Here is a 25518-nt window from a genome sequence, read left to right on the forward strand (position 1 = left end):
CTGAGAGTCAAAGCGCGAAAGGCGAAGCTTGAATTTCCAGGTGTGTCCCACTTTGGCTAATGTATTTTCAAGATGGAGGCGCAACATGGCTGCCGCCATTCGAGCGACTCGCTCGTATGTATTCTAAATGGCAGATTTCTACGCTTACGAGAATACTTGATTAGTTGGTAGTAGGGATGCAAATTATCGATTAATTCATTAATCATTAGTTGATTGACCTTATCGATCGATTAACGATTAACTGATAAGCGGCTATTTTCCTGAGAATGTAAATTTCTCACGGTATCAATAGTGTCTTTTACATAAAAAGCTAAATATTGCTTATATACTGAATAAAAATATTCATCTTAATTTCTATAATTAATATTAATATCAATATTGCTCAATTGATGTTTTATTGTAACATTTGGGATACGGTACAGATAATGGCATTTATGTAGTTTAACAAAATAAATTATGCACAGAAAATTTAAATACATTAAAAATAATTGTGCACTGGCTCACCTGTTGCATGTGAAACATTAAGCAACATAAAATAAATTGTATTGGCTTAGCCTACACTATATTAAGCCTACATATAATAATCTATCTGGTTAACTACTTATATGAAAAATTTGAAACATTAGCAGCAGCAGCACTTATAATCCCCCTTGGTCTGAGAAAGGTAACAGTAAGATTACTAGACCTGGAAACTTCAAACATAGAACTGAACACAACTTAAATCATCCCTGAGGAAGGTGACAGTAAAATTAGAGGGCGTCACTTAGAACAGTCAAATGAAGATATAGGCTGCATGCAAGTTATGAAGGTGGTATCTTAGCAAACTCGTAGAGCTGTTGTACTTAATCATAGTACCGCAGAGTTTACATCGGGCGTCTTTGTCATCATTAATTAATTTGAAATGCTCCCACACTCCACTCCGTTTTGACCGACTCGTGTTTGGTTTCTTTTTTGCCGCCTCAAGTTTGTGTCGGGTCTCTCGATAATCGATGATCCGCTTACATCCCTAGTTGGTAGAAGTAATTACACATTAATGAGCACATATCAATTTGAAAGAACAAAGTGTTTTTTGCTAAGAATCAACTTAAAAAATTACACAGTGTAGCTTTAAACAGCAAACTTAATAGTTATCCATTTCTGTTCATAATTTGGAGACAATGAGCATATGAACCGTTGTGCCGTGCTGCTTATATTTATCACACAGTAAAAATGCCCAAAACCAGTCATCTGTGGATGAGAATCCGAAACAACAAAGACTGGTGGGACGTTGTCCTGCTCCACTTCACAGATGCCGAGTGAAAGGAGAATTTTAGAATGACGGGACACTCATTTACACGCCACTTTATTCAACAGGAAGAACAGCGCGTCATACGTCATTACGCTATTTCAACGTCATTGCACATGCGCAGTCCTTTCGGTTTCGTTTTTCAATCCGATCAAGTGTTTATATGTTCTCTCGATCGGATTAGAAAAGGAATAAACCACCCCTTTCACTCGGATCGAGCTCACTCGGATCGATTAAGGTGTTTACATGAAGGCTTTTCAGTCCGACTGAGCCGTCAATCCGATTACTAATGAATTATTTGGTTGCATGTAAACGTAGCCAGTGTAGCATATTTTTGAGTAAAAAATATTATATAGAAAGAATGACTAAGTTGAATTTTTTTTTTAAATGACCTGGGAATTCATTTCACTTCCAGCTTACCTTTCTTCAAATCGATCTTCATTTTCTTCCCAGGCTTTTTGCCGATCGTGTTAACCAGCGCAGCGAGGGCTGGGGTCATTTGTGGGGCGGGGCTCTCGCTACGATCTTTGAGGATGGGTGATGCGCTGATGGGAGGAGAAGGCGTATCTCTGTAATGATTTGATTCAACAGGGGAGTGTCTTGCAGGGCGAAGCTCCTCCTCCTTTAGGGGCGGGGTCTGTGAGACAGGGGGCTCTGGGGACGGCGTCGCCACTTTACTCGGACCGAGTTTATGGACCAAGAAAGGACTCTTGACTTTGGGGACCACAGGGGTTGGTTCGGCGCTGTTGAAAAGCTGACCGATGAGGCTCTTTTCGTAACGGAGCTTGTTGGAAACAGGAAGTACCTCCAAGCGTACGTTCGAGGAGGACATGGCTTGGCGAAACACCTCCTGGGACCTGAAACATCAAGAGCGACACCTTGTCTTATTGTTCTGTAATGCACATTTGTAGATCACATGAATATAAAAGACATCCCTTCGGTCCTTCAAAGATTCAGAAGAGCTCTAGACTTAACAGCCTCCTTAATTAGCACCATTCAAGAGCCTTTTCGCTCAAGAACTTCCAGTGGGAATCACTTCTCAACGTTTCCATCTTTTTTCATGACTCCCTGGAATTGACCCTGTCACTATAGACTGTGGTGTGATTATGTTAAAAATAATAAGATTAGCAAGGTGGTGCATTACAGATTTTACCACGGTTAAGCAACAGATTATTCATTCCTTATTGTGACTTACATCAAAGTGAAAAAAAAAAAACTTCAAAACAAGTCTCTCACTTCCATCAATATGGATCAATGATTTTGATGACATCACTCTGCACTTGCGCTTCTCATCAGATTTTCTGTGTGAAAAAATTCTCTTTCGCATCTTATTTCACTGTCAAATACATAAGGTTTACATAAACACAGTCGTTTATATCTTAAAGGCCCACTGAAGTGCCTTGAAACGTGCAGCATTATTCAATGTGTTGATATTATGATCTTTCTTCAAAGACACTTTAATCACTCTCAATTTAAAATCGTGATAACCGCACAATTCATGTGTGAGGACACAATTCATGTTGCATTAAATGTGTTGAGGAAACTTTTTCGGAGTTCAGTTCAGGACAAAGTAAAGGAGAAGTAAAATTGACTTGCTTGACTGCAGGTCTTTCTTCTTTTCTACTTCAAAACCTTTAACTCTCATACCCATTACTCTAACTCTTCCACTAATAGTGCCACTTCGTTTAATCTGTCACCCTTTTGATGACTGTCCAATACCGTTAGTGCCACTTAATAGGGCAATTCCAGACTCACGGCAAGAAGAGACCATTTTCTTTTGTTGTGTTAAAGTTATGGCACTGAAACTCTACAAGAGAGGAAAAGATGGATAGATGGATGAATGGATGGATGGATAGATAAAAGGTTTGCACGCTATGAGCGAGAAGGACAAACAATTGCATGAAAGTGAAAATAACACAAAAGATGGATAATGAAGAAGGGAATGAAGTAGGGAGAAAGAGAGCGGGTGGATGATTAGTAATCCACCTGACAACAATGAAAGTGTGACAGATGAAAGAGTCAGACACTCACTGAGCGAAGGACTTGTCTATTAACTCGATGTCATTGATCTGCACAATGCACTCATCCTCTTGAAAGATCCTCTCTCGTTCAGAGCGGCTGTTCTCCTCGATGGATCGGATATGCAGACCCAGAGTCCTGGAGACACATGCACAAACAGATGTAAGACAGAAGGGCATCATTTGAGACAACTGAAGATATTAGTTGCATTTAAGTATCTGAATTCCAACTGAAAATGGCTCTGTACTTTCCTGAGTTACCCAAATGAGTTATTCCATTACATACAAAACAAAACACAACAAATTTATTTTTTATTAAATAAAAATACAAAAGAAATATTCAAAACTGGAGACATTTATTAAGCAAGGTGTTTCACCCGCTTATCGAACACACACAAAATACAATGAATTAATGAATGGATGCATGGATGGATAATGGATGAATGGATGAATGGATGAATGGATGAATGGATGAATGGATGAATGGATGAATGGATGGATGAATGAATATGAAAATGAAATGGAATGAAATGATAAAAAAACATAAAAACACGGTATTTACCAGGGAAAGTGTAGGATAATCTCATCTGGTCAAATATGGAGTGACACACGAGGAACAGGGCTTTAATTCTTTTTACTGTTTTTTTATTTATTTATTTTTTATGATTTTAATGAAAAATATCAATCATATTCCAGGAACTTTCTCTGAACTGTCTCTCAATATTAGCAATATTTCAAGAACAGACTTTCTCTAGTCAACCATTTCAATTATCAATTCCGTTACTACTGGGAAAATTAAGTAAATACAGGATTTAATTTGCTGTTCCTTCCTTTTACGGTTTCCTTTGAGACTCACACAACCCAAAGAGTAGTTCACCAGGTCATCGGACAGGTTTGACCACCTACAGAGAGAGGGTCTATTTCCATCCGGAGCTCAACAGGGCGCACAGGCCCCAACAACAGGAAACATGTCACCCTCCACCCCGGGAGGACTTCCTGTCATGCAGCACGTGTGTGTCCTTGCACTGAGCACTTAACTTTTGACCTGTTCATGCAGTCTGAAAGAGCCATTCACCTAGCTACGTCCTGAAAGTGTGTGAGTGTGTGATTATGGGTGAATATGAATGGGAATCTGTTGACTAACAATTCTGAAATTAAGTAATGCACGCATGTCCTAGATAGTATTTATAATACAATGCACAATATTTATGTAATATTATCTGAATTTTACATGATTTTGAAATAAATTCAAGAATTTTGTATGCGTTACATGTTGTCACAATGTTTTGGATTAAATAAATAAATTAAATAAATGAAACCTATTATTAACATAAATATTACATTTAATTTTAAAAATAAAAAAGCATTCATATTCCGGTCGACCACTAGGATACAACACAGACACTAAACAATTTAATAATAACAATATCTTCGTTAGAATATCCACAAAGGAAGAAAAGTGTGTTGTTAAATGACAATAACAGAATTCTCAATTTTGGGTTAACAATCCTTTTAATCTAATGTTGCAAGATTGTCAACTGTATCTTTTCTAAACTACTACTTCTAGTCTGTAGTCGATTAAGAGTCAATGCATGAGGATCGAAAAGCAGAATTTCTACAGTCGTGCACCTCATAGCGGTCCATTATCATGAAAATGTGTAAAACACCATGAGTGTGTGTGTGTGTGTGTGTGTGTGTGTGTGTGTGTGTGTGTGTGTGTGTGTGTGTGTGTGTGTATGTTTGTGTGGGTGTTTGGGCCTGGTAAACGCTACATTATAACCCTACAAAATGTCCCTAAAAAGATGGCAATATCCGAAATCCTTGTCCTTGCGGGAAAAAGTTTTGGTCCCCATGAGGAAAACGGCTTCAAATCATACTAATGAAGTGTTTTGAAAATGTAAAAATGCAGAAAGTTTTCTGTGATGGGTAGAGTTAGTGTAAGGGAATAGAATTTACAGACTGTACTGTATAAAAACCATTATGTCTATGCAGAGTCCCCACAAAGATAGTGAACCTGTGTCTGTGTCTGTGTCTGTGTCTGTGTGTGTGTGTGTGTGTGTGTGTGTGTGTGTGTGTGTGTGTGTGTGTGTGTGTGTGTGTGTGTGCGTGCTTTACCTTCCACTCAGTGAGGAGCAGTATGATATGACTTTGATACCCAGAGGCCCGAGGTCTCCAGAAATCTTCACCATCCGTGTGAGACTGCTACAGTTAGGAAAACACAGTGGTGCCAGAGGTTAGTTGTTAAATGTTTCTTGCCAGAAAAAAGAAAACAACTTCAACAAACTGAAAAATACATTTTGGAAGTGGAAACTTTCAGTGGAACGCAATTACATTAGCAGAACAACAGTCACATGTCAAAATGACAAGCCCAAAAACCATTACGGTAGGAACTGTCTTGGATATCAATGGAGTGCTCCCCCTGTCACCTGCATCATTTCCTCAGGTCGAGAGCTCTTGAAAAGTGTGTTGCATTGTGGCATTCAATCACACTCCTCTGACTGTGCACTTACATTGTACAAATAGAATACACTAGATTTTGGATGGATGGATGGATGGATGGATGGATGGATGGATGGATGGATGGATGGATGGATGGATGGATGGATGGATGGATGGATGGATGGATGGATGGATGGATGGATGGATGGATGGATGGATGGATGGATGGATGGATGGATGGATGGATGGATGGATGGATGGATGGATGGATGGATGGATGGATGGATGGATGGATGGATGGATGGATGGATGGATGGATGGATGGATGGATGGATGGATGGATGGATGGATGGATGGATGGATGGATGGACTTTAGCTATCGCTGTTTTCAATGTTCGTGGAGTAAGTATGTAAATAAGTTTAAACAGCTTTTTAAAAATAGAGGGTGCTGGTGTTTCGTATAGCATGTGTTCGGCCAATCAATGTACATTTACATCACTGGTAGTTGCTATTGTGCTGGGTTAGACCCTACTCTGAAGTAGGAGTTCATTTATCCCCAGTTCCTGAGGTGTGAATACAGCAAAAAGCAAAAGCCGCTTATGTGACCATACGGAAACACACATATAACCTCTAAACAAAACAAAACAGGTTTATCAGTTTTAAATGGAACAGGCATTTGAAGGTAGCTTTTACCCCCTCTACTTGAAGTTTGGTACTGTGTGTCCACCAAAGCGTTTAGCCAGCTGTACTGCTCTACTGAAAACGCCTAGCTATGGGCGCTTGAGAGCGTTTTGGCAGCGCACCATTTTTTTTATTTGAGACACTTTGCTTGTTATGATACGGAATATCCGCGAAAGTGTTACTAGTATCTCATTTCACACATATTTAGTTTCTGTGTTGATTCTATATTAAAGTCCCTGTGAACCGGAAGTTGCAAACGACTTTTCTCCAGTGTTGTGACGTATTTCCAACTGAAACGGAATATTGAATAGAGGGCAGGGTTTTACTTTAGCGCTCCTCCTCTTTATCTCTGCTCATAGCAGACTAACGGTTTGAGGAGACTGGTTAAGCGTTTTCAACCCCAAGCCGTCAAACTGACGTCATCAGAAAAGGAACGCCATTCCAGACCGGAAGTAACTTTTCAGATTTAGATTAAAGATTACCACGGCAAACAAATTTTTTTCTGTGTATTAACTTGCACGGATTAATTGTTCACCACAAGACTAGTAATATGAGCTAACAAAGTAAATAGAGGTTCAATTTTGATTTCAGGTCGACTTTAAAATGTCGATACAATGTAACATATTTTCTCTGGCTCTTGTTTTAATTGATTTTGTTCCGTTATTATGCTTGTTGTTGTCGTCTGTTGACGTTGTACAAGCAGAATGTGGCGGTTGGTCGGTGTGGTATTAGTCCCGCCCCTCCTCCACTGTGATTGGACGGTTGGGTAAAAAGTGACAGTGATGAGCGCTGCGTTTTACTCAAAGTTGAACATTCTTCAACTCTCGGCGACCTGTAAAAAACGCTAATCGCTCAGCGCTTCAGCGTGGAAAAAAACTTTACGCACATGACGTTTCAAAAACACGGCGCTCCCATTAAAAACGATTGAAAAAATACGCCTGAAAAACACTTTGGTGAACACACGGCCTAAGTATATGAAAGGGACATTTGCGATGCATTGGACCAGCATCTGATTCTGTGTACTTGCGGTAAGGAACGTTTCTGGCCTACAGCAGTCAGAGCATTTAAGACACACAAACAAAAAAGCAAAAGTATTCACCATCTACTTTGTACTCTTGTCGACACACGCAGCAAATCCATTTGCTGTTTATGTCCTGCGGGACGACATTAATGACCAAACAAATGAGCCGAAAGCCAGCGGAGTCACTGCCATTCAGTGTGTCTGAGATGAGAGCTGGAGGCAAAGGTGTCTACCTGCATCTCTCATCACAATAAAGACAGAACAGAGGAAAGGAGAGGAAGAGAGAGGAGGATATCAACTCTTCCATCTTTGTAAAAAAAAAGGCTTTTCTGGAAGATTCAGGCAAGCAAGACAATCACAGTTATTCACTAACTGAAATGTTTTATCATATATATATATATATATCACAACTTAAACGATTTCAAGTATTTAGTTGTTTATTTGTACATAATTTGGGCTTCCAGCTCATAAAACCCACGAAAACAGGATTTCAAAAAAATTTGAATATTACATGAAATCACACAGTAATTCCACAGTGATACCATGGTCACTGAACCAGGTTTTGGTTCTTTTGGCAGTGTGGGCAGGTGCAAATCCTGCTGGAAAATGAAGTCAGCATCTCCATAAAGCTTGTCTGCTGAAGGAAGCATGAAGTGCTCTGGAAATGTCCTGGTAGACGGCTGCGTTGAGTGGACAGCGCAGTGGACCAACACCAGCCGATGACATGGCTCCCCAAACCAACACAGACTGCGGAAACTTCACACTGGACTTCAAGCATCTTGGATTGTGTGCCTCTCCATTCTTCCTCCAGACTATGGGACCTTGGTTTCCAAATGAGAAGCAAAATTTGCTCTCATCAGAAAAGAGGACTTTGGTCCACTGTGCTTTATTAAATCCAGAGTCAACGCAGCCGTCTACCAGGACATTTTCAGAGCACTTCATGCTTCCTTCATTTTCCAGCAGGATTTGCACCTGCCCACACTGCCAAAAGAACCAAAACCTGGTTCAGTGACCATGGTATCACTGTGTAATTACTGTGTGATTTCATGTAATATTCTAATTTTTTTGAAATCCTGTTTTCGTGGGTTTTATGAGCTGGAAGCCCAAATTATGTACAAATAAACAACTAAATACTTGAAATCGTTTAAGTTGTGGGCCCTGAATCTATAATCTATGGAAGTTTAACGTTTTGAATGGAATTATGGAAATAAATAAACTTTTCCATGATATTCAATTTTTTTTCTGTATATATATATATATATATATATATATATATATATATATATATATATATATATATATATACACACTACAGTTCAAAAGTTTGGAGTCAGTAAGAGTTTTTTAATGATTTTGAAATATATTTTAAAATGTAATTTATTCCTATGATGGCCTTGCAGATTTTTCAGCAAACGTTAGTCTCACATGATCCTTCAGAAATCAGGCTAATGTGCTAATATTTGTTGCTCAAGAAACATTTCTTATTATTATCAATGTTGAAACCAGTTAAAATATTTGTAAAAAAAAATCGTAATGTATTGTTAATTCAAGATTCTCAAATGAATAGAATGTTTAAAAGAACAACATTCATATGAAACATCATCTTTTGTAACATTTTAAATGTCATTTTTGATTAATTTAATGCCAATTTTCTGTATATAACTAATAATTAATTACATTAATTCTGCACAGAACCACATATCCTTAAACATAAAGATTTTGCACAATTTTTTTCTCTGAGTTATATCTAAATTCTAGATCTACTGGCCCCTAAAGTCATGTGAAAAACTGGTCAAATGGGACATTCTTGTCTAAGTGGGCGCCATGTGACTTATACCATGAGATCATGTGACTGATAATGTAGTTACAGACACATCTGCTAAATGATGATACAAACTCAACCAACAACTGAGATTAGGAAACATTCTTCAACACAGTCCATTACCACAGGAATAAAACCTCCTCTCCATTCATTTGCATTATTCCCAAAATAAAATAAAAAACTCTGCCAATTTGCATGTGCCCAGTGTGGCGCAGAGCATCCATGAATTTACATGAATAAAAACTGAGACTGGCAGCAGCTCATCAAACAGATACAGAGCTTATTACTGCTCACACACCACAACAGCGAAACACACAGAGTGCGCAGAGAAAGAGTCAGAGAGGGGAAATCATTTTCTCTATTCCTGTGTTTCAAGATAAAAGAGAAAAATACTTTATGAAATACTTCCATACCACAATTCCATAAATTATCTGAAAAAGAAATGAGAGAACAATTTCACATTTGAATCACACAGCCTCAGAAACTCATGCCATACTACTCGTCTTTGTCACTGTCTTACTGAATGTTTAAAGTTTTTCCTTAAATTTGAATAAACTCTTAAATTATATTACAAACTTACAAAATATCCCATAAACTTACATTGAGCGATGGGTTTCAAAGTATGTCTAGAAAGAAACTAGAACTTTCTGTCACTGTTATGTATGTGGTTGCTTTGGCCACACCATGTGTAAACTACAATAAGACTTAATAAATTACCTAATTTGATTAAAAAAAATTATTAAAACAATTTTAAAAAAAGAGGCGGGACGGAAGTACAGACTATTCCATAATATTTTCCTATTTTAATATTGTATGTATTTTTCACGTTTATTGCGTTATTTGATCAAAAAAAGAGATTTAATAAAAACACTTGCTTGTCATATTTATTTACTTTTTACATTTATATGTGAAAATAAAAGAGAACAAAACACTACACAACACATTTGTTTATTCAAATATAGATATAACGGTATATATATATAAATAAATAAATAAATAAATAAATACATACATACATAAAAATGTCCAAAAAAACCCTGAGTTAAAAAACCTCCGTTATTTAAGCATTACTTTCATTACTTCAAACATTACTTTCGCGGGGTTTCCAGTCAGTGTCCTTCAAATGATTGTTTTCTATCTCGCGTGCGCCGTTGCCATGGTGACATTGTTGCCGTCCGCCATATTTATTTTTCATTCGCGCTCTATCGCCTTATCGTGTTGGATTGTGGGAAATAGTGTCTCAGCAAGTGCACATCGGATGTACACTCGAATTCAGAGAGGATTGTGGGTAAAAGTAGTGATCGAATGTAGGGAATGATGTCGTTCACTCAGAATTCGGACACCACTACAAAATGGCCGACACCCTAAATAGTGCACTATATAGTGGATCGGGAGTGATTTCAGACACAGCTCAACAATAGTCCCTCACATCCTCATTTTAATTTGCGTCAAATGAAATGGCAGCTTGGCAACTGTTCATAGTCAGCCGAAAATAATAATGACATTAATATGAAGACTAAAACCTCAAAGTTTAATATTAACTATTAGGCAGGAAGGGGAAATGATTTTATCTCACAGAATACACAGAGAACTTAAATAAGCTATCTTATTAAAACTTGATTGAATCCCAGATGGACCTCAGGGGCTTCAGCTGAGGAGATGCGGTACTGTAAACCGCTTCAATGTTTAATGAGCTGTAAAAGTGTGTGTGTGTGTGTGTGTGTGTGTGTGTGTGTGTGTGTGTGTGTGTGTGTGTGTGTGTGTATCAGTAATGCTGATTGACAGAGGCACTGAAGAGAGGCGAGAGATAAACTTCATCCCTCTCTCAGGGAGAAGAGATGAGGTCACATGACCTGTGATAAGAGGCACTGGTGATGCAAGTCTCCTATTCTGTGACTATGGCAACAAGTGTACATATTAATGACGACATACACACACAAGCTCTAGTGCTACTATGAAATACTGAATCTGTGTCCTGCCGTACGCATTCAAGTGAAATCATCTACTGAAATCGCAACGCTCAGAGTCGACCTTTCACACTAAGATCTGTTATGTCGTTTTCATTATTTTCGCTTGACAAGGATTTCAATAAGAAAAGCTACTTCTAGGTAAGCATTAAAAAGGTTGTTTAAAAAAAGAATAAAGCACATGACATGAATTCTGACTTGAAACAGAATTTGTCTGATATATTACAGTATACGGCTCAATGCTTGTAGAGGTGCTTTACTGGGCTTAAACGGGTGATAAACAAGGCTCTATTAAAACTAAATATAACAATAATATTGTGTGCATTTAGAAAAAAATGTTGTCGATCACAGTGTTAAAATCTGTTAAAGTTAATTACTAATACTGTATATATAATAAGCATTTATGTATGCATTCAAATAAATATAAATATTTATAAATAAATATATTTAAATAAATGTGTCCAAAATAAAACAACTACTTTTTATTTATATTTATTTAAATACATATGTATATAAAATGTGTAAAGTAATTATATTTAAAAAATAAATCAAATTAAACACTATGTACCTATTTGTGTACTAAAAGTCATAAATAAAATGTAAATCATTTTATCTAAAAAATATCTTACTATTTAAATAAATCTAAATATTTAGAAATAAATGTACAAATAAAATGTATTTAAATAAATAGATCCAAATTAATGTCACCGATAATTGTCAATATTTATATATATATATTTTTAAATAAATAAATAAATAAATAAATAAATAAATATATATATATATATATATATATATATATATTATAATTTTATATATATATATATATATATATATATATATATTTATTATTATTTTTTTTTATTTTTTTTATATAATAATTAAATAAATATAATAATGTGGCAACAGCAAGCAAAGACATGATGTCTAAAACCCATTAGGGGCACAAAACCACAAACTGAAACAACCTTAATCTGACAACAAAGAACTTTCACAAAACAAAGACCCAAATTAATCTCCGGGCAGAGAGCTCGTACTAATCACTGAATTAATATGATTTCAACCCTCACTTATGAATGTAGAAACACAATCATACACTATATACACAGTACAAGCATACATAAAGTCCCTCACCTTAAGCTGACTTGTCCAGTCCTAAAGTTTGGGACGTCCACCTTGGGTTTGTCCATGGCTCCTCCCTTCACAGTCGTTGCATGACCGACTCCCTGTCAACACAAAAATACACTTATGGTGACTTCAGTTTCTCTAGAGGATCCAAAACAACGACACCAAGTTTCAATGTTCCCTCCTGAGCAGGTGAATAAAAAGTTTGCCATTGAAAAACTGCAAGTGCGTCCTTTCCGTCTATCTCTGTCGGTCTGATCTCATCCACTGTTTTCCTTTCATTTTTTTAAGCGATTAATATCTCATCTGGGGACAGTAATCAAATCAGATAATATGCAAATGAATAGAAAACATACACAAAGACGAGGAAACACAAAATGATGCACCGTTAAAGGGAAAGTCCACTTTCCTCACTGTGGAGCCGTAGCTAATGGTGGTCCAGAACACACCCTGTAATCCACTCAAGGCACACACACAAACACATGGGACCCCCCCTCCTCACGGGATGCATCAAACACACAAAAAGTGACCTAGATTATCTGAGTAGAGAGCGATTATCCCCCCGCTAGGCCACATGCTCCTGAGGGCCACAGGGGCAGCACAAGCAGTGGGCTATTGTTAATGTGCATCTCCCATCTTTATTGAGTGCACACTGTTCACATGAGGATGACAACAGAGATATAGGGAGTTTAATGGAGAGACGGTTGGTTGACATAACCTTTCTGGAAAGGGAAAGCAGAAACATTAACAAAAAAATGACTATAGTGACATTTTGAACATTGGCGATAATCAAAAAAAAAAATGTGTTTCTTGAGCACCAAATCAGCCAATTTTTTGAAGGATCATGTGACTGGTTATTGTATTGGATAATTACATTTAAAACAAAATATCAGTTATAGTTATCAAATCTGTATCAGTGGTCGTAACAGCAACCATTGTTTCTTGTAACTGATTAGCTGTAAAATATTAGTTTTTTTTATTTATTATCAGGTGATCAGTAGCAAATGATTATGCAGCCTAAAACTTTCTAAACATCAATAGATCCATATTTTACACACAAACATTTATAATATATTCTTGATTATACAAAGCTGAAAGTAGATACAAAAGGCAAACACTTGAAAATGTCTGAAAATAAATAAATAAATAAATAAATAAATAAATGTGAAATTAGCAAAATTTATGAAAGATTGGTCAAAAACGTGAGAGGTGTTTCAAACATGGCAGCCAGGTGAAAATATTTGCCTTACAATGCGGTTTTGGGGGTCTTTGTGGAAACTAAACAGAACATAAAGGAAAAAAAACTGACTGTAATGTGAGGATTCTGCTGATATGTTTACGACCTAAATAGGCTTGAAGTAAACACAGTAAAACATTCATGGTCAGACGCATCAGCCGAGGAAGCAGAGTCTATATTAAATATGTGTGTCCTTGGCTCTCGGGGTGCGCGGTCTGTTTGTGTTTACATAAGACTTATGAGCAGTGGGTACTGGGTAAACTCTTGGGAATACAGTAATTGAATAAATGTCAAAGCCTAATGAGAAAGTTTGTAAGAGATTGTGTGGGGATCTGCATCACAAATGTGTTTCTCTACGACCTTTGAGTCCATCTCATCCATCCATCCATCTAGAGCTGACTGAGATATTACAACAACAAAGCCTGATCATCAATCTGCTGTACAAAATAACTTAGCATAAGTGCTAACATAAGACATTTATATACAATGAGTAGGGGTGGGGGGAAAAATCGATTCTTAGATGCGGACGTGGACGATTCTAAATCGATTCACAAATTTGAAAAATCGCTTAAAAAAAATTTTTTTTTAATCTTTTTTTTCTAATAACGTAATATTGACGGAAAGCAAAAGATGGAACTCTAAAGCGAACGTGCAGTGCGCAGACAGTCTGTGGCGTGCACATAACAGAGACGCATGATGGTTGAGCGCCAAATTCGAACAGTACCCTCTTCGTTAAAAGCTAACGTATGGAAAATTGGCAATTTCATTGTGACCTATTTAGTATTTTTGGGGTGAGAGCTGCTTCCTGTATTGTTTAGTTTTCACAACAATATGATGATGGACAGACAGACGGAAGGAAGGAAGGAAGGAAGGAAGGAAGGAAGGAAGGAAGGAAGGAAGGAAGGAAGGAAGGAGGGAAGGAAGGAAGGAGGGAGGGAAGGAGGGAGGGAAGGAAGGAAGGAAGGAAGGAAGGAAGGAAGGAAGGAAGGAAGGAAGGAAGGAAGGAAGGAAGGAAGGAAGGAAGGAAGGAAGGAAGGAAGGAATACGGAAGGAAGGAAGGAAGGACAGAAAGAAGGAAGGAAGGAAGGAAGGAAGGAAGGAAGGAAGGAAGGAAGGAAGGAAGGAAGGAAGGACAGAAAGAAGGAAGGAAGGAAGGAAGGAAGGGAGGAAGGAAGGAAGGAAGGAAGGAAGGAAGGAAGGAAGGAAGGAAGGAAGGAAGGAAGGAAGGAAGGAAGGAAGGACAGATGGACAGACAGACAAAATGAAGGAAGGAAGGAAGGAAGGAAGGAAGGAAGGAAGGAAGGAAGGAAGGAAGGACAGATGGACAGACAGACAAAAGGAAGGAAGGAAGGAAGGAAGGAAGGAAGGAAGGAAGGAAGGAAGGAAGGAAGGAAGGAAGGAAGGACAACAGACAGAAGGAAGGAAGGAAGGAAGGAAGGAAGGAAGGAAGGAAGGAAGGAAGGAAGGAAGGAAGGAAGGAAGGAAGGAAGGAAGGAAGGAAGGAAGGAAGGAAGGAAGCAACCAACAAATGGCAAACGAACAAAAAATAAAACCAAGAATGAACCAACCAATTAATTAAATTAATTAAAAGAAAAAAAAAACAATGAGAGGAAGAAACAAACAAGCAAAGAACAAACCAACCAACAAATAAACGAATAATAGAACAAAAACTAAATGAAAAGATAAAGAAACTAACAAAAACAGACAGCCACACTTGAATAAAGGAGCAGATTCTTCAGCATTGTCCCCACATCACAGCGCTGTATGAAAATCAATTGAAGGTCCCAGGTGTTTATGAGAGCGCCGGCCATAATTACACATCTCATGTTCATGTTTATGTGTGTTCAAACTCCTCAACACATCTGATAATCATCTTGTCTTCAGTCTAAAACATGATTGACAAAACCAAGCAGAGAATCCCGGCCCCATCTCATAATTACCCAGTTCTCAGAGCACAGCCCCTGCACAGAGAAACTCCTCAAATAATTTAAAGGTGTGCCATGCTTCAGTGGAGGTGACCGCCGGCTGTGAGCGTGAGCTCCTGGGACGGATGATAAGGGACCGGGAGAGCTTCAGGGTTCCCCGTCTCTGCTGTAATGTGAGTTCAGAGTTCCTCCAGGTACTTTTCAAAAAGGACTTCCATTATATCAGAAACTGCAGCGTGTACTTCAGGTACGTGATTTACACAAGTGGGACATTCTGTTCCTGGATCAGATGGTCTTGGAACAACATTCCTATTCAGCAATCATTACCTAACCTTACTCCTAAATTAAATAAGGTTCATAAGGATATTACTCAAGATTCAAAACATAATCCTAAAATCTGGTCTGATTTTACACAAGCACAACATGCTCCTGAATCAACAACACTGAGCCTGGAACAACACTGATATAAACCCATGGAGATTTCCCTTAGATTTCAGGGGTAGGATCTGGAATAACACTCTTAATTGCCAAGCATTGTTCCCTGATATTAGAGCAATGCCGTTTTTAAAACAGACTACAAAACAACATCCCACATCAAAATTGAATTGCAAGGTGATTATTCACAAATTGTCAAGAGTGCTTGTAATAAAAGAGACGCAACATTCTTATACAGTTGTTGTTTACGCCAAGGCTTGTTTCCATTAAACATTAACAAAACATTTTATTTGACATTATAGACACTAATAACAATACAATTACAAATTGTTAATAATTACATTAATATTATTAACACAATTATAGTCTTTAGGTCCGAAAATGAAAATCAATGAAAATTAAAAGCAGCTTCAAACACTGAAAAAAATGTCAATATCATTAAAGGGTTAGTTCACCCAAAAATGAAAATTCTGTATAATAATTACCCCGTAAGACCTTCGTTCATCTTCGGAACACAAATTAAGATATTTTTGATTAAATCTGAGAGCTGGATCACTCCTCCATAGGCTTCTAAGACACTATAACTTGCTGGCCCAGAAAATGCATTAAAGACATCGTTAATATAGTCCAAGTGACTCCAGTGGCTCAATCTTAAGTTTATAAAGCGACGAGAATACTTTTTGTGCGCAAAAAACAAACAAAAATAACGACTTTATTCCACTATTCATTTCCTTCTCTCTGGGCCTCGAGTGAGTTCACGTAGTGTTTTAGCGCAGCGCGTCTGTGTTGCACGTCACCACGTAGGCTCACTATTGGCCGACGCTGGTCATGTGTGTGATGCGTGTGACGTACAACACAGAAGCGCTGCGCAGTTACACTACGTGAAAAAACTAGAGGCCCAGAGAGAAGAAAATAAATAGTGGAATAAAGTCGTTATTTTGGGGGGTTTTTTGCGCACAAAAAGTATTCTCGTCGCTTGATAAACTTAAGATTGAGCCACTGGAGTCACTTGGACTATATTAACGATGTCTTTAATGCATTTTCTGGGCCAGCAAGTTATAGTGTCGTAGAAGCCTATGGAGGAGTGAGCCAGCTCTCAGATTTAATAAAAAATATCTTAATTTGTGTTCCGAAGATGAACGAAGGTCTTACGGGGTTGGAACAACATGAGGGTGAGTAATTACTGACAGAATTTTCATTTTTGGGTGAACTAACCCTTTAATGTATGGTCCACAAGAGAAATATTACGCCAATAAATTAAGATAATTGTTTTACCGTTATCAGCATTGAGATAGATTGATCTCATCATGACTAGTTTTTGCTATCACTTTTTAGGGAATAATTGACTGTAGTTTGAGTTACCGACATAACTCTTGTGCAAAGTTTGCGAATTGCGCGTGTGATATCCACGGGCTCGTCCTTTAGGTGAAAGATTTCATCCTCGCCAACTCCAACTTTGCTCGTAAAATGATCGGAAAAGATTCTCATTTCCCGCCATAAAACGAAGTAAATAAGTAAATTAATGATCAAATAAGTAAACTATTGCAAAATGTTTCAGTTTTTAAAAATATTCAAATAGATAGCAGTTGTTTTAAATTGTAATAATATTTCACAATATTACTGTTTTACAGTATTATTGATCAAATAAATGCAAATAAATCTTACGCACCCCAAAATTGTGAACGGTAGTGTACATTTTCTAAGATACTGTTTGAAACTGACAATGTGGACGCAAGGTTTTTTTGGTGAATGTGTGAGACATCTGATTCATTAGCCTCTAGTCTACAGGGAAATAACAAGAAGAAAGTGCAGTAAACGGTAAAACTATTTGCGCTACAAACCAGCGTGTTTATAATTGCAACAAAGCATCAAGCAGCATAGCGAGATGTTTGGTACAGCTAAATTGAAATTAAAGTGAATGACACAGGAAAACAAAGATATTATAACATGAATTAAATTAATAGTCATTTCAAATAAAGGAAAATTTGAAATGAACATTTTCAAAATGTTCATTTTCAGACTTCTCAGGTCTAGTTAAGAATTGTTGTAGTCTGGCTATCACCAGACCAAGCTCAATCTTTTAAGATTGCACATTAGTCTGGGGAGTCTGCTTCAAATGACTCTGTACGCAATTGGATAGCCCTTCAACCAATCAGACCAACGAGCCGGGTGACGTACTTTGCAGCGAAAACTCCAGGCAGGAAACGTGTCAACAAACGTGTTGGTTTGTAGCATTGATCAGCGGTTTGCAGAAGAAGCAATGGTATCGAGTGATTTTTGCAGGGTGTGCAAAAAAAAACCATGAAAGTGAGTGGTATTTACACCCACTCGAGCGATTTCTTTGCTAAATTACTGTTACTGGTTTTTTTTTTACTGTTAATTAAAATTTTAAGGAAAACAAATATATTAATCTGAAATGTAGCAAATTAATTTTCAATTCATTCAGGTACAATTACCAAACATATCTCATGGTCTTTTTGTCTTTTTATTAATTTAATTAATAAACTAATTATATGAAACTATTGTCAGTGTACTACAAATAAACTGGTTCTATGCCTTTACTTTATTAATAAAACTTATTTAAAAAAGTAAGTAATTTATTTTCCTTTGGTGGTCCAGCCTGAGACATGCACACGCCTTCTGCATTTTTGTTTTGCTTTTCCCTCCATTGTACCGAACTCGTACCGAACCGTGATGTCTGAACCAGGGTATGAACCGAACTGTGACTTCTGTGTACCGTTCCACCCCTAGTGCCAGGTGGATGAGCCAGTTTGTGATTAGTCCCCGCAAATTTGTAACGGAAGCAGGAAAGAAAAATGCACAGGTTTCCAGCTTGAGCTGCAGGGCGAAATCAAATCGCCGGGTTTGGGCTTACCCAGTCTAGAACTTTTAGTCAATCACAAGAAAAATCATTCCTATCATCGGGTTAAGATGGCCTCTGACTGCAGGAGCTGATTGATTGATTATGAATGTTGAATCCAGGAACACTATACATGTATATAAATCACATTGTGAATGAAGCCTCATTGGAATCTGGAACTAAAGTCGCCAAGACTCTTCAGAGTGCTGAAGAAGTTCTCCAGGAGGAAGAGGAATCTGCAGCGGTGGCACTGACAGAAGCAGATATTTATTTGAGTGTAGAGAGAATACGCACATATTTATGAATCCTCTCTGTCTCAAAAGTGCTGTGGTTGATGCATTAGTGGTACTCACCCTGTCATTGAGGAGTGCACTGCAATGATTACTGTCACTCCGAGCAATCTGGGACGGATGCGTGCGAGTGTCTGCGCGAGCTGTAATTTTGCAGACCTTATGAATCCTTAACAATAGCCGCGCACATTCTTTTCCCGTTTGATGCTAATATTTTAGAGACATTGGACAGTTTTATGCATGTAGTCCTGATACACTCAGCAGTTTCCCAAGAGACTGAAAGTGGTACAATTTAGTAAATGTCACACTCAGAATTAAAATATACTGCGTTAGCTTTCTGTGTGAGTCTGAAGCACTGAGAGTTCATACAGCAAAATCCTAAACGCGGTTCACTCATTCTCAAACTTACATTACTGCTCAAAAGTTTCTGGAAGTAAAAAAAAAATTGTTTAACTATGCTCACCAAAGCTGCCTTTATTTGATCAAAAAATGCAGTAAAAATAGTAATATTGTGAAATATTATTACAATAAAAAAAAAAATAATTTAAATGTAATTTATTCCTGTGATGTCAAAGCGTTATTACTCCAGTCTTCAGTGTCACATGATCCTTCAGAAATCATTCTAATTTGCTGATTTTCTGCTCAAGAAACATTTATTATTATTATAAAATGTTGAAAACCATGATATTTTATTTTCAGGATTCTTTGATGCATAGAAAGTTCAAAAGAACAGAATTTATTTGAAATAAATGTCACTTGAATTTCTGAAGTATTTTGAAGTATTAATTTCTTTCAGAAACAAAAAAAATAAAATAAAAAATGCTGTTTGTCTGATAGAATCTGAAAAGCAAATACTTCTACAAATGTGAGAGCAAAAAGAGCTGGTTAATAGATGACCTCAAAGGAAGGGAATGAAAGAGAGACATATAAAGAGAGTAAAAGCTTTGTTGATGAAAACAATACTGGAAGAGAGTAAGATAACAATGGTTGCGGAGCTAAAAGGCAAAACTTAAGCACAAATACAATATGACCATGAATGTTGACTGTGACGGTGAAATTCCTGCAGACAAGGACAGGTTAAATACATAAAACCACCAGCACTACAAAAAGAAAAGTAGTCTTGCATTGCGTCCTCCAAAAGCTCAATACAAATGTGACCTTCATTTTCTTTAACAACTAGGAAACGCTTTCCCAGACACTCCTATCGGACATGAGTAGGTGATGTGTGTTCACTCACGGTTGACTGGGGTCTGCTGATGTCCTCACGGTCCAATGAAATGACATCCAGGTGCGGGGCGAGGGCGGGGTCACTGCTGCTCCGCACGGACAGAGGGGTGGCTGATGGGAAAAGACAAAGAATATTGTTAGAAATCTAAAATAGAAACCCACTGCATTTGCAAATCTAGGTTCATTGTAAAAATATGATCTAGACCTTAAAAAAGTACTGTGGTACTTTGATAGTATCATTGAGATAATTTTTATATTATATATATTATATTATAGTTTTGTTAAAGGGATATTTCACCACTGGAAAGATGAATGTGTATTTAAATTGGGTCATTTATGTAGTAGAAATGTGAATATATTTTAGAAGTTGGTGCCTTCTAGACTGAGAAAAGCCAGAAAATGTATTTTTGGCTCATGTGGATGAAAGACAACAACTCCCAGAATGCACTTGCTTCGCTGCCCTATGAGGACACTCCCAAGCCACGCCTACCGGTTACAGAGGGCAATATCAGAAGAAATTATACAACTAGTTGACTAGAAACTGAAAAGACGGCGTTTTATCGTGAGATCCCCCTATGAGCGGGTTGAAGACATGCGGGACGAGCTCCTCCTACTGGCTGTAATCTCTCGCCTCTGGACAAAAAAGCCTCCGATGACGGAAAATGACGATTTTTGCATCATCGGAGGTTTTTTTCCAGACACACAATACAGAAATCTGTCGTCTCAGGGGGACATGAGGGAGGGAAGCACGGTCACTCGAACATACTACCGGGTTTCTACTGATACAAAGCTTAATGCTAATCAATGAAGTATCCCTTTAATATTTTGAATTCGATTTTATTTTTATATTTTGTTTTCAATTTTATTTTAGTTAAAGTCTTAGCAATTGAGTTGTTTTTGTCATTTTTATTATATAGTATACAGTTTTTTTATTAAGTTTTAGCTTATTTCATTTTTAGTTACTTTAGCACTTCAACTTTAAATAAAACTATTGCCTTGGCAACTAGCTGAAATAAATGATGTTTAATATGTTAAATTTTTATTATTTTTTCAGGTTAATGTTTATTTATTTCAAGTAATGAAAATGTGTATCTTTTTATTAAATTTTTTGGAGTAGTTTTTATGTACGTAAAAGACAGTCAGAGATATGACCATGAAATGAAGATAATGCAGGATAATTTTATCTTGACTCCATTTTAAAAATTAATTTTAGCATAGTAAATAAAAAGTTATAAGCAATATTTGACAATTTTGAGCCAGTTCCCATTTTGTGGCAGTTTTTTATTTTTTTTATGCATTTATGTATATATTTACCTATGCATTTAGTTATACATGTACTTATTTTCTTATTTACTTATTTGCTTATGTAGTAGAAATGTGAATATATTTTAGAAGTTGGTGCCTTCTAGACTGAGAAAACTAACTTTATTTGTGCATTAATTTGTTAGTTTTTTTTAATAACCTACATAAAATACGTCATTTTGCGCAGTTATTTTTGTCTCATTTCCCATTATTCAGTTGTATTTAGTTCAGACAGACAAGCACAGATCAAACACTAGCAAGTTGAACATTACCTAGAGTGTTTTCTGTTTCTTTTCAGACACACACTGGATCAAATAAACACAATTAAAATCACACTAAACTCACCACATGAAAGCACAACAATACAGTCTCACGCAACACAAACAGAAAGACATCTGAGTGAGTCAGAGCAGCTTTCCATACACAGACTCATCAGTCCTGCGAAACGTCTCCCATCACACGCATTTGTCTGGTTTCCATAACAGGGACAACAGCCAAACGCTGGAGCCATCGCTAGACTCAGCAGAAACGGCTACGGGAACAGGATGCTAGATCCATCAAAAACAGCCCTGTCTGTTACAGGAACAAAATAAAACTCTATGGAAAAATGCAGTGAGGGAGTTTTATATCAGGACTGTCCAACAGAATGTCCTTGGCCTCCATTCTGAAGAGGTTCTCCGAGACCTACTGAGATAAGGCCGGAGACACTGTGACATCTCAAGGATCTGAAGTACACAAACGTGTTGAACGTTGGCAAGGTCAAAATTCTTAAACATTACTGCGGAAGAAAAGAGCTAAATCGTGGGAAACAGTGTGTTCTGCTACAAGGAAAACAGCTTTCACTAGTGCCATGTATGAGAAATATGAGAGATACACTAAGCTGCAAAAAAAAAGACTAATTCAGAAACTTCATTAATGAGCACATTAGCATACAAGCATCTACATTTACATAACAACGGGTTAGCAGTCTTGAGCAATTTCACCCACACTAATGAATGACAGTTTGTACTATATGAGGTTAATTCACACTTCATGCCGTTCACCTAGATTTACATACAAGTGCTCTTTCACATGTGCAAAGAAAAAGTTACACAGATTCACACATACATTTGATTTTACCTTCGGTTCTTCATTTATATAGTTACATTTAGTTAGTTTTGTGCCAGATAAATATTGCTCTTGTAAAAGCATGCATCTTCTGTTACATAAGTAAAAAGATATTGCCTCATTCAAATGTTGTGCATGCATGCAAAGTGCATGCAGTGCAGTTACATAAATTAAGAGCTTGTCGTGCAGTTACTTAACATTTTTGGGTAATATACTTTACATACATGCATACATACATACATACATGCACACATACTATATACACGCATATACATACATGTTGATTCTAACCTAAAAACATAGTTAACTGCACTACAAGCTCTTAATTTGTGTGTGTGTGTGTGTGTGTGTGTGTGTGTGTGTGTGTGTGTGTGTGTGTGTGTGTGTGTGTGTGTGTGTGTGTGTGTGTGTGTGTGTGTGTGTGTGTGTGTGTGTGTGTGTGTGTGTGTGTGTGTGTGTGTGTGTGTGTGTGTGTGTGTGTGTGTGTGTGTGTGTGTGCGCGTGGTGAGATTAGATTTTTTTACTTACAAACGATTTAAAATAAATGCTGTTCTTTTGAACTTTCTAATATATATATATAGGCCAAAAGTTTGGAAACATTACTATTTTTAATGTTTTTGAAAGAAGTTTCTTCTGCTCATCAAGCCTGCATTTATTTGATCAAAAATACAGAAAAAAAAAAGTAATATTGTTATATATTATTACAATTTAAAATAATTGGTTTTCAATGTATTATACTTTAAATTATTAATTATTTCTGTGATGCAAAGCTGAATTTTCAGGATCATTACTCCAGTCTTCAGTGTCACATGTGACATCCAGTCTATCACATGATCCTTTAGAAATCATTCTAATATTCTGATTTATTATGAGTGTTGGAAACAGTTCTGCTGCCTTTATATTTGATGAATAAAAGGTTAAAAAGAACTGCATTTATTCTAAATAAATAAAAATATTTTCTAATAATATAAATCTTCTTTGCTATCACTTTTTATCAATTTAACACATCCTTGCTGAATAAAAGTATTGATTTATTTCAAAAAAGAAAGAAAAAAAATTACTGACCCCAAATTACTGACCAGTCGTGTATATTGTTGTTACAAAAGATTTCAATTTTTAAAAAATTTGCTTTTTTTATTTTATTTTTTTTATTCATCAAAGTATCCTAAAAAAGTATCACAGGTTATGAAAAAATATTAAGCAGCAGAACTGTTTCCAACTTTAATAATGAATCATCATATTAGAATGATTTCTAAAGGATCATGTGATAGACTGGAGTAATGATCCTGAAAATTCAGCTTTGCATCACAGAAATAAATGATAATTTAAAGTATAATAAATTGAAAACCAATTATTTTAAATTGTAATAATATATCACAATATATTAAAAAAAATCTATATTTTTGATCAAATAAATGCAGACTTGATGAGCAGAAGAAACTTCTTTCAAAAACATTAAAAATAGTAATGTTTCCAAACTTTTGGCCTGTACTGTATATGTATATATATATATATATATATATATATATATATATATATATATATATATATATATATATATATATATATATATATATATACACATGTATATATATATATATATATATATATATATATACACACACACATACAGTATATACATCCCTTTCCACAAAATTATTTTGTTAATTAAGCAGCACAACTTTTTTCAACAATAGTAATAATAAGAAATGTTTCTTGCACAGCAAATCACCATATTAGAATGATTTCTTGCATCGCATTACATTTTAAGATATATTCAATAAGAAAACATTTTAAATTGTAATGATATTTTACAATATTACTGTTTTGATCAGCCTTAATGAGCTTACCGACCAACTGTACAGCATACACTTTTATAAGTGGCTTGTAGCGTGTCAAAGTAGTTTTATAGTAGCTTCCTAAAAGACTGACAAAGACCTAAATATCTTACATGTGGTGACAGAATAGAATACTGAGTACTTACAGCCACAATCAACAGAAAGAGCAAGTCTGACCCTGAAAAAAAAGATCAAGATAAAATAAAAAAAAGAGAACAAAAAAAGCACAGAGCTTGAAAAAGTTATCATTTTCCCTGGTCAAACACAGACACTTCCATCAGCAAAGACTGCTCATATCTTCAGTCTGCTACTAGAAATAATCAAAAAAGGCCTTTTAGTATGATCACACTAGCACAGAAGCTCTGATTCAGGTGAAGCTGGTGTGTTCTGGCAGTCATTAACACAGACTCTTTGACTCACAGCCATTTTAATAAGGTACTGGAACCAGAAGCAAGCTATAACATCTTCTTTAGTCCGCTTTAGAAGCTACTTCATTAAGGAAACCGTTGGTATTCCTTTCTGAGCTAATATTTCAACTCATCGGGGCCATCTTCAAATGCATCACTGACCTATTGAACTGTACTTCTCTGTATTTCAATGGCAATGTGCATATGAGACAGATAAGCCCAATGAAAGAGACCTAGACAGAAACCCAGACTCTTTTGAGGCCTGTTTTACCTCAAAGCTTAGAAAGTTTAGATAAATGTGCAAGTATCTTTTGTGCTTGAGTGGGCATACATGCTGACAGATGGTGTAGATATTTTATTTTAAGAGTTTTGTTTGCTTCCTGTGTGTGTGTGTGTGTGTGTGTGTGTGTGTGTGTGTGTGTGTGTGTGTGTGTGTGTGTGTGTGTGTGTGTGTGTGTGTGTGTGTGTGTGTGTGTGTGTGTGTGTGTGTGTGTGTGTGTGTGTGTGTGTGCCACCTAGAGTAACTCATTTA

At 36.6% G+C, this 25518-nt stretch overlaps 1 protein-coding gene across 2 annotated transcripts in view; it reads right to left on the bottom strand.

Annotated features, from left to right (window-relative positions):
- Positions 1-25518, bottom strand: part of pard3ba (par-3 family cell polarity regulator beta a) — a 176255-nt gene that overhangs the window by 98963 nt on the left and 51774 nt on the right. For both annotated transcript variants that reach the window (XM_082163761.1, XM_082163760.1), the window contains exons 4-8: positions 20343-20443; positions 12368-12459; positions 5419-5505; positions 3317-3442; positions 1706-2142 (exon numbers count right to left, since the gene is read on the bottom strand). In XM_082163761.1, coding sequence (XP_082019887.1) covers positions 1706-2142; positions 3317-3442; positions 5419-5505; positions 12368-12459; positions 20343-20443 — 843 coding nt within the window. The remainder of the gene's footprint in view (positions 1-1705; positions 2143-3316; positions 3443-5418; positions 5506-12367; positions 12460-20342; positions 20444-25518) is intronic.

This window comes from Leuciscus leuciscus (assembly GCF_965113295.1).
Source record: "Leuciscus leuciscus genome assembly, chromosome: 3".
Lineage (NCBI taxonomy): Eukaryota > Metazoa > Chordata > Actinopteri > Cypriniformes > Leuciscidae > Leuciscus > Leuciscus leuciscus.